The sequence below is a fragment of the Artemia sp. Qi Xiang Cuo genome, chromosome 14 (genome assembly GCF_049724085.1).
Source record: "Artemia sp. Qi Xiang Cuo chromosome 14, ASM4972408v1, whole genome shotgun sequence".
NCBI lineage: Eukaryota > Metazoa > Arthropoda > Branchiopoda > Anostraca > Artemiidae > Artemia > Artemia sp. Qi Xiang Cuo.
Window position 1 is genome coordinate 3,264,293 of NC_142807.1, and position 10,828 is coordinate 3,275,120.

At 39.5% G+C, this 10,828-nt stretch overlaps 1 protein-coding gene across 1 annotated transcript; it reads right to left on the reverse strand.

Moving 5' to 3' along the window:
- Positions 1–485: 485 nt before the first annotated feature.
- Positions 486–1,181, reverse strand: LOC148944045 (uncharacterized). The gene has a single exon (XM_089100596.1). The coding sequence runs from the start codon at positions 1,179–1,181 to the stop codon at positions 486–488; it is 696 nt and encodes a 231-aa protein (XP_088956722.1).
- Between the last annotated feature and the right edge of the window lie 9,647 nt (positions 1,182–10,828).

The window sequence follows — 10,828 nt, forward strand, 5'->3', positions numbered from 1 at the left end:
TTTCCTGCCGCGAAGTAGTGGATATTTCTGAAATATTATTAAAAATTGTATTATCCCTTATATTGGACCTCTTAGACTCCTTTTTAGGGAAGCAAATTACTTAAAAACAAATATTGTGCTGTGAAGGGTTTAAGCCAAAAAAGAAAATTTAGAATTAGGAAATGTCATTTTGTTTTGTTAAGAATTGAATTGAGTGAAGGCCTAGAACAGGGTTTTCTGGCGCGAAGCGCAGTGGCAGAAATGAAAAAAAAACTTGGGGAGGGGCAAATTGTCTCAATAGGCAGCCTCAAGTGGGTTGAATTAGCAAAAATCCAAGGGAGGGGGAAATCAAGCCAAATTAAGCGGTAGCCAACTTAAAATTCTTTGGATAACAAAGTTTAGAACACAATTCAATTAGATATACAAAAATTCAAGTACATAAACATAATTAAGCAAATAAATCATAAATTTGTTTGCATTACGACTGAAGTATCCAGAGAGAGCCACTATTCTAATGGGAAACGTCGTTGCTTCAGGGAAGCAAACTTGTCGACGGCAATGTTATAATCTATCTTTTTCGCTTTTTCCGGCTGGGTTGCTATAACTAACAAATCGCTAAGTCGCTCATCAGTCATGGTTGTTCTGAAATATGTCTTAACCCTCTTAAGCGTTGAAAAAAATCTCTCGTTAGAGGCAGTTGAAACGGGGAGCGTCAAAGCAATTCCGAAAGCTTCCGAGATGACAGCAAAGGCGTCTTTTTTCATGTAGAGGTAGGCAAGAGCTTTTGATGGGCATTCTGGTTTCATCCTTTGTAAATAAGATTTTGCCAAGGCTATCTCCGACTCAAACTTCAACTCGTTTACTAATAATGTAGGAAAGTCACGTACAAAGTCTTGTATTAGACGTGCATCCAGGAACTTCAGTGAACTTGGCTCAAACGCTTCTAAGCCTTGGATTACTGGGGAGTTTTCACCAAACCTTTGTCTCAGCTCCGAAGTTACTCGGTCGACTATGAAGTATAAAATGTCCGACCTATAAGTTTGAAAAATGTTACGATCCTCTTCTGTTCGATTTCTTGCTCTGGCACCGACAGTGGTTTCGACGTAAAAATTGAGAAGGCGTCTGCTTATAGCAACCGAGCGTCTAGGCTTTTCTATTTGGATTGAGTGCTGCTTGCATAAGCTTTTCGTTGCTTCAACCATCTTAAACCAACGCTCTTCAGATCGAAGCTCTAGAACCTGTTGTTGAACTGCTTGAAGCAGAGAATTTACGCCTGAAAGAACGAGGCTCTTGGACTGGAGTTGTCAGGATGCAATATCTATCGGACCAAGGATATTGCTCATTATTTCAAGAATGAGCAAGAATTTGGCATCAATTGTTGCCAGCAACCCAGAAGCTTCAGCACAGTCCTCTGTTGAATTGTCTTCATCCGAAATAACCCTTAGTGTTTCGAGAATAGCACCTAAACGTATCCGGATCTTCTGAATTGAGGAAAACCAATAGCACCATCGAGTGTTGGCTAACCGCTCGAGCTCAATCTTCTTTTCTCCGCGTTCTTGTTGGGTCGAAGGAAAAGCTCGTGACGTGGCGTACTTCGGCTGAGAAAGTCATATAATGCCTGAATGCAAGAAAAGAAGTTTCTAACCTCCGAACAAGAAGCTATTGACTGCACAAGCACAAGATTTAGGCGATGGGCGTGACAATGAATATACCTTGCTTGTGGTGCGAATCCTTTAAAAAAAGCCTGAACACCAGTACATGCACCGCCCATGACGCTCGCACCATCATAGCATTAAGCCACACAGGTGCTCCAATCCAGTCCGTGCTTTTCAACAAGATCCTTGATTTCATTAGCAACGTATGCTGCATCTAATTGTTCAAGATGTGTACTTCCGAATGTCTCCTCGCGGATGATAGCATTACTATCAATAAACCGAATAATTAAACCAAGCTGCTCTTTTTTCTACAGATCTTTCGTTGCATCTGCGCAGATTGCCCAATATTTCTTAATAGAGCATCTTGTTTGTTCTCGCAAGAGGTCAACCAGTATGCGCTTATAAGACTATTTTGGTAGTCGGGACTCAAATAGCTTCCATACTGACGTTTTAGTTTTTGCTGAAGATCCGGGTTTCCCTCTGTCATCATTTCTAGTATTTCTATAAAATTACCTCGATTGTGTGAGTCGTCGTGTTCATCATGACCTCGAAATGGGAGCACTTGGCGTGCTAGGGCACAGGCCACTTCTGCAAGTGTGACTATATACAGGCGATTTTCCGCTATGGCTTCCTTCCGATTTGAATCGAGAGTTGTAGCTATTGACTCAGATGTGCCACACTCAATTGCTTTATATTTGGTCCAGCTGCGATTTGCTTCGTTATGAGCTTCTGAAGCCTCGTGTTTTTCAATCCTTTCGAATAGCTTTTTCCAGTTATTCATTCCTGTGTCGACAAACACTACGTTATCAGAAGTATTTCCATGATTTCTTGTTAAAGAAAAGTGCTGAGAGCAAAAGCAGTAAATGGCGTTTTCTTTAATAGAGTATTCTACCCATGTTTTTTCCTCATAGGCTATACCAGAAAAACGGCGACCGCTTGTTTTAGAGTATTCGGCTAGCTTTGGCTGGTTGGGTGCCTCCCTCTTATGGTGGGAGGTGTCAAGATTGCCTCTCAATATCGTATCCGATGCATCGGCTACACTTCCACCCTAGAAAAAAATCCAGTGCTTTCGCTTTTAAACGTTTTAACTTTATTCAGAGACCGTTAGCTCTGAAAGAATTGTTCTCTTAAATAGGTGTCTAGGAGACATAAGGAATAATAGACTTTCTTAGTGAAATATTTCTAGAATTTCCAACGCTCCCCAGCAAAAAATGCTGTTTTCAAGCCATTTACTTCCATTTATACAGAAGCTTTCGCCACTCTAAACCTTTTTTCTGTCGGTACAGTTTTGCTTTTGTTGTAAAACTTTCGTAGTGCTCGCCTCCCCCCCACCCAAAAAAAAGTGATAGTGACGCCCCTGCTCCTAGCGTCTAATTAGCTTTTCTGCTACCGTTTAGTGTTATGTATTGGAATTTTGCCCTTAATAGTTTTCGTTTTTGTTATTTCATGATTAATAACATGGTGGTCTATTAAATAGGGTGCCTTTTCTCTCATTTATATTAATAACTTTATTTCCACCAAAATCGACGATAGCATACAAATATCTTTCGACTGATCATTTAATACGCTCTAGCATCTTCTGCATGTTTAAGCGCCTCCAACTGTTCAAATTCTCAGTTTTTAGAATTCGGTAAAATACTCTAAGCTAGTCAACTGAAATTTTAAAGGGTTAAAACATATATATCGTTTTTTGTCAGTTTAAGTACGAGTAGAATTTCGTAAATTAAACGATAACATAATCCGAATAAGAAACTTAGCAACTCAATATAACAAAATTCTCGTACTTATCTAGTTTATCAGCAAAATCTAGGAGGGCAAGTCGTAAATTTTGTTTTGGATGAAGCACGCTGACGTGAAGCGAATGCCTTGCAATAACAGCCGATTTAACTTTAAAAAGTAGAACTTTGTCACGAAGCAGCAATTTTTATTTATACTAAAACTGTCAAATCAAATGTATTTTAGCTCTTTTTCATTCCCTTTTTGCGCCATACCCAGTTTCTAGGCTGAGAATATAATAAGAGGTATAAATAATGGTGAGCGGCCGCCTAGCAAAAATGGCTGGGCCTTAGGAAAGCATTTAATGCCTTTTCATTCTCTTAAGCCCTTCCACAACTCGTTGCCATAAATTATGTCTGATAAATCCGGCTTTTGTCCCTCTAGTAATGTCTTAAGTCATAGCCTGCCCCCCCCCTCCTTGACTGACACCTCTATATATAAAAGTTTGTGTTATATGCTCGGTTATATGTTTTTCCCCACAAAATTTGCGATTTATACATTATTCCAAAGTTGTAGCGCGAAATTAAGATCTTACTTCTGTAGGCTAAACTTTAGTTCGCATGGAATTTATTGCATGAAGCAAAGGCTATTAGTTTATATTAGTCAAACCATAAATGGCAAAATTACACACCTCATTTGGGCCAGCTTCTGTTACTGCCTCGGTTGCTGCTACACTATCCACCTATATAGCTTTTTTAGCCGGTTGACTAGGTTTAAAAATATCGATTATTTTTCTCTGACTCATCGCACACTCTTATTCAACAAATGAATTCATGCAATACTATCTTTACTTGACAATGCTAGAGAAAACACGAGGCTCCGGGTTACACGTCATTTCGTATAAGATTTTATATTCGATAAAATTTGTATTTTTTATTCGGAGGAAGGATAAATAAGGGTATAATCTAAAAAAATCTGGGGGGGGGGGGGCAAAATCAGGTCGGGGGGGGGGGGCAAAACGAGGTCTTGGGGGGGGGGGGCAACTAGCCCCCTGCCCCATAGCAATTTACGCCCCTGACTACGTTGAACAAAATGGTTATCTCACAATTTTGATTGCTTGTGTTTGGGGGAAAAATGGGCGTGGGGGGGGGGGGCTAGTTGCCCTCCAATCCCTTTCGACTATTAAAAAGGGCAATAGCCCTTTGAATTTCCAATCGAATGAGCCTTTTTTGAAGTTTCTACGACAACGCCTTCTATAAAAACCTTATATGCCCCCAGGGCATAACCGAAAACCCTCGCCCTGAGTGTTGTGGGGGAGTGTCCTCCGCAAAAACATATTTTCTATCTAGAAATCAACTACGTTGAACAAAATGGCTATCTCACAATTTTGATTGGATTTGTTTGGGGGAATGATGGGCGTGAGGGGGGGGGGCTAGTTGCCCTCCAATCACTTTCGACTATTGAAAAGGGCACTAGCCTTTTGAATTTCCAATCGAATGAGCCTAATTTGAAGTTTCTACGACAACACCTTCAGTAAAAAACCTTATATGCCCCCAGGGAATAACTTAAAACTCTGGCTCTGAGGATTTTGGGGGGAGTTTTCTTCTCAAAAACATATCTTATATGCGGAAATAAAATATGTTGCACAAAATGACTATTTCAAAATTTTGATTGGATGTTTTTGGGGGAATTAGGGGCGTGGGGGGGCTAGTTGCCCTCTAATGAGTTTTGACTATTAAGAAGGGCACTTGCCGTTTGAATTTTCAATCGAATTAGCCTTTTTTGAACTTTCTACGACAACACCTTCTAAAAAAACCTTATATGTCCCCAGGGCATAACTTAAAACCCTTGCCCTGAGGGTTTTGGGGGAGTGTCCTCCTCAAAAATATATTTTCTATCAGGAAATCATAATAGGAATCTGCCTATGATAAGAAGAAACCGACGACGACGGTGACGGCAACGTTCTTCTGTTCAAAAGACACAATCACGATGAAATTTCCTACGTCGCCGCACTTCCCAGCAAGTTATTGTCTATTCCTGGGACTAGTGTGAATGCAGAAACCATTTTTGGTGTTAGGTCTGATAGTAACTATTATAGTGACGTAGAAAAGAAATGGCCTCAGTCCATACAGATTGGATAAGTTGATTTTCGTTCATGATAACTCAAGCCAGATCCTGCAGTTCTAATATACTTCTAAAGTTTGCTTGAAGGAATCTGTTTGAAGTTTTGTATATAGTAATTTTCGAGGAATAAAAATAATGCTTATTTTGATTATTAATTCTGTTACAAAAACATAGCTCTTAGATATTTCAACTATTCTGCAAGGATTCTGAAATGCCACAGCCATTTCGTTTTCACCAGATTTCTACTTCTCTTGATGAATAATGAAGAAGACCAGCGTCCAGCCAGCGACTCGCAAAGTTTCTACCTCATGAATAAGTAGAATATCTTGTAAATAAAAATTGGATTTGAGGAATACTGAAATCTATTCTATAAATCATATACAACAACTTTCTATATAAACCTTATATGCCTCCCGGGCATAACTTACAACCCTTGCACTGACGGCTCTGAGAGAGTTATCATCCTAAAAGACCTAATTTCCAGAACTTTCAACTATGTTGAACAAAATGGATATCTCAAAATTTTGATTGGATGTGTTTTGGAAAATGGTGGTCGTGAGAGGGGCGTTAGTCGCTCTCCAATCACTTTGAACTATTAAAAAAGGCAATAGCCCTTTCAATTTCCAATTGAATGAGCTCTTTTGAAGTTTCTACGACAACGCTTTCAATAAAAACTTTATATGCCCCCAGGGCATAACTTAGAACCTTTGCACTGAGGGCTCTGAGGGAGTTATCATCCTAAAAGACAAAATTTCCAGAACTTTCAACTACTTTGAACAAAATCCATATCTGAAAATTTTAATTCGATGTGTTTGGAAAAATGGCGGGCGTGAGAGGGGCGTTAGTCGCTATCCAATCACTTTCAACTATTAAAAAACGCACTAGCCCTATCAATTTTCAATTGAATGAGCCCTTTTGAAGTTTCTACGACAACGCTTTAAATAAAAACTTTATATGCCCCAAGGGCATAACTTACAACTCTTGCCCTGAGGGCTGTGGGGGGAGGGGTTGTTACCCTTAATGACATAATTTTCAAAACTTTCAACCCCGTTGAATAAAATGGATACATCATAATGTTGATTAGCTGCGTTTTGGGGAATGATGGGCATGGGGGGGACTAGTTGCCCCTCCTATCACTTTTTACTATTAAAAAGGGCACTAGCCCTTTGAATTTCCAATCGAATGAGACCCTTTTGAAGTTTCTACGACAACGCCTTCTATAAAAACCTGATATGCCCCCAGGGCATAACTTAAAACCCTTGCCCTGAGGGCTCTGGGGGAGTGTCCTCCACAAAAACATATTTTCTATCTGAAAATCAACTACGTTCAACAAAATGGCTATCTCAAAATTTTGATTGGATGTGTTTGGAGAAATGATGGGCGTGGGGGGGGGGGATGCTAGTTGCCCTCCAATCACTTTTTACTATTCAAAATGGCACTAACCCTTTGAATTTCCAATCGAATGAGCCTTTTTTGAAGTTTCTACGACAACGCCCTTCTATAAAAACCTTTTATGCCCCCTGGGCATAACTTAAAAATCTTACCCTGAGGGTTGTGGAGGAGTGTCCTCCTCAAAAACACTTTTTATATCTGGAAATCAGCTACGCTGAACAAAATGGCTATCTCAAAATTTGGATTGGATGTGTTTGGGAGAATTATGGGCGTGGGGGGATAGTTACCCTCCAATCCCTTTCGACTATTAAAAAGGGTACTAGCCCTTCGAATGAGCCTGTTTTGAAGTTTCAACGACAACACCTTCTATAAAAACCTGATATGCCCCCAGGCCATAACTTACAACCCTTGCTCTGAGGGTTGTGGGGGAGTGTCCTCCTCAAAAACATATTTTCTATCTGGAACAAAATGGCTATCTCAAAATTTTGATGGGATGTGTTTGGGGGAATGATGGGCGTGGGGGGGGCTAGCTGCCCTTCAATCACTTTCGACTATTAAAAAAGGCACTAGCCACTCCAATTTCCAGTCGAATGAGCCCTTTTTTAAGTTTCTACGACAACTGATTCGATACGAATACCCGGGTATGGAGAAAAAAACAAAAAAAAACACATTTTTTTATATATTGATTGGATGTGTTTGTTGAAAAGATGGGCGTGAGAGGGGGGTTATTTGCCTTCAAATCACTTTCGACTATTAAAAAGGGCACTAGCCCTTTGAATTTCTAATCGAATGAGCCTGTTTTGAAGTTTCTACAACAACGCCTTCTATAAAAGCCTTATATGCCCCCAGGGCATAACTTGAAACCCTTGCCCTGAGGGTTGTGGGGGAGTTTCCTCCTCAAAAACATATTTTCTATCTGAAAATCAACTACGCTGAACAAAATGGCTATCTAAAATATTGATTGGATGTGTTTGGAAAAAAGATGGGCGTGAGAGGGGGGTTAGTTGCCTTAAAATCACTATTGACTATTAAAAAGGGTACTAGCCCTTTGAATTTCCAATCGAATAAGCCCTTTTTCAAGTTTCTACGACAAAGCTTTCAATAAAAACCTTATATGACCCCAGGGCATAACTTATAACCCTTGCCCTGAAGACTGTGGGGAGGGTGACCTGCTCAAAGATATAATTTCCTGAACTTTGAACTGCGTGGAACAAAATGGCTATCTGAAAATCTTTATTGGATGTGTTTGAGGAAATCTTGGGCGTGGAAGGGGTGTTAGTTGCTTTCCAATCACTTTCGACTATTAAAAAAGGCCATAGCCATTTCAATTTCCAATCGAATAAGCCCTTTTTGAAGTTTCTACGACAACGTGTTATATAAAAACCTTATATGCCCTCTGGGCATAATTTAAGACCCTTGCCCTGAGGGCTGTGGGTGGGGGGGGGGGGGGTTGTCATCTTCAAAGACCTAATTTCAACTACGCTGAACAAAATGGCTATCTAAAAGATTGATTTGATGTGTTTGGAGAAAAGATGGGCGTGAGAGGGTGGTTAGTTGCCTTCAAATCACTTTCGACGAATAAAAAGGGCACCAGCCCTTTGAATTTCCAATCGAATGAGCCCTTTTTCAAGTGTCTACTACAGACATTTCTACGAAAACCTTATATAACCCCATGGCATAATTTATAATCCTTGCCCTGAAGACTGTAGGGGGGGTGTCCTGCTCAAAGCTATAATTTCCTGCACTTTGAACTGCGTGGAACATAATGGCTATCTCAAAATCTTTATTGGATGTGTTTGGGGAAATCTTGGGCGTGGAAGGGGTGTTAGTTGCTTTCCAATCACTTTCGACTATTAAAAAGGGCCATAGCCATTTCAATTTCCAATCGAATAAGCCCTTTTTGAAGTTTTTACGACAACGTGTTATATGAAAACCTTATATGCCCTCTGGGCATAATTTAAGACCCTTGCCCTGAGGGCTGTGGGTGGGGGGGTTGTCATCTTCAAAGACCTAATTTCAACTACACTGAACAGAATGGCTAACTAATGGCTATATATATATATATATATATATATATATATATATATATATATATATATATATATATATATATATATATAAATTGTCGTAAAAAGTAAACCCGCTGCCTCCTCAATTGCTGACCAGATGAAAAAGTTCCAACCTGGCCTTTTAGCCTCTGTTAAATCTCCCGCCTTCATCGGTGTAATAAAAGGCGTTCTGACAGAAATGAATGAAAAAGATCTAGAGAAAATTATTCCAAAGTGTGTCAAAGCTTTGCAGTGTGGCAAGTCACGCGTCTACAAGATTTATTTTGAACAACGGAGTGATCTCGATTCTTTTCTGAAAAATTCTGTGAAGGTGGGTTACGAAAAGTTAACTGTCCAGAATTTCATATTCATACCTAGACGGTGTTTCAGATGCCATCAACGAGGACATCTTGCTGTTGATTGTAAGAATGCAGAACTGTGCTCTCGATGTGGTTCCTCGGAGCATTCTTCCACAAGGGATAATCCAAGTGTTCGGAACTTGTTTTGCATTACATGTAAAGAGTTTAATCACACATGTTACAGTATCAAATGCCCTGGCAACGCTCAAACCCATAAATGGGCAGCTAAGTAGATAAATGGATATTCGTTTTCTCTCTTGGAACATTAATGGTGGTCTTATAAAAAAAAAAACCTGTTATTGAAAATATACTTCATAATCATGATATTCTTTGTGTGCAGGAACATTTCATGACCAACCACAGCCTTAGTTTACTTGACATTAGTGCCACTTTCAAAACTTTCTCGGGTCCAGCTAAACGTAGTGCTTCTAAAGGCAGAGCTTCTGGTGGTATTGCTACATATGTAGCATCGAATCTTAATTCTAGTGTTTTCTTTTCTTCTGATAGTTTTTTAGCTGTTCGAGTAGTTGAGTGCGTAATAATAAATGTGTATTTACCCACAGTTTACAAAGATGAAGATTCGGAGACAGATTTTGCTTTAGCAGTTAGTAAACTTAGCTCTTGTCTTTGTGATGTCCTTAAACTGAAAATCCCGTGTTTGATCGTAGGTGATTTTAATTGTGATTTAAATTGCAGGTTGTCTTCAGCTTCTATCCATGCTTCTTTACTATTAGGAATATTTGGTGATGATTTTAAAGTTCAACAGAAATCTGCTCAGTTTACTTACATTCATTCTTCCTCTTGCACATCTAACCTCGACCATGTTGTGTCATATAACCTTGATATACCTTGTGTTGAGGTAGTTTCCAATTTTCAAGTTTCAGACCATCTTCCTATTGCTTCTAGTTTCAAACGAGAAGCTTCTCAGATTCCAGTGTTACAGGCTTATACTGTTCACCGGCACAGGTGGTATACTTCTCACGATTGGAATAAAATTGACAAATCTCAGTACATCGAGATTTCAGATAGTATCCTAAACAAGATCCGAGTTCCATTTCATCTTCTGCAAAAGTCTTCTAATAAAGACATTAATGAGGTTAGATTAACTCTTGATATATATTCCGCAGAAATCTGCCATGCACTTTTGTGTGCTGAAAAAAGGGCAGTTCCTCTAAAAAAAATACGTGTTGGTACCCAAGTTCCCGGGTGGTCAGAAAATCTAGCGTTGTCTAAAGCTTGTAACCATGCTAAGTTTTGGTATAAATTATGGAGAGATCGCCTATGCCCCCGTCAAGGAATAGTCAATGAATTGAGAAAAATCACAAAAAAACATTCTGCTAAGGAACTTGCCCTTCATCAATCTAAAATGCAGACACTTTATTCCGAGAAGGTCAGGAATTCACCTGATCTTCTGTGAAAGCTATTACCCCATACTATCTCCTCCAATTTGCCAGACCCGAATGACATTCCTTTGTCCGAGTGGATATCCCATTTTTCAAATGAATTTTCTGAGCCTGATCCTGTTTTAGAGTCACAATTTTGTGAGGAGCTGTGC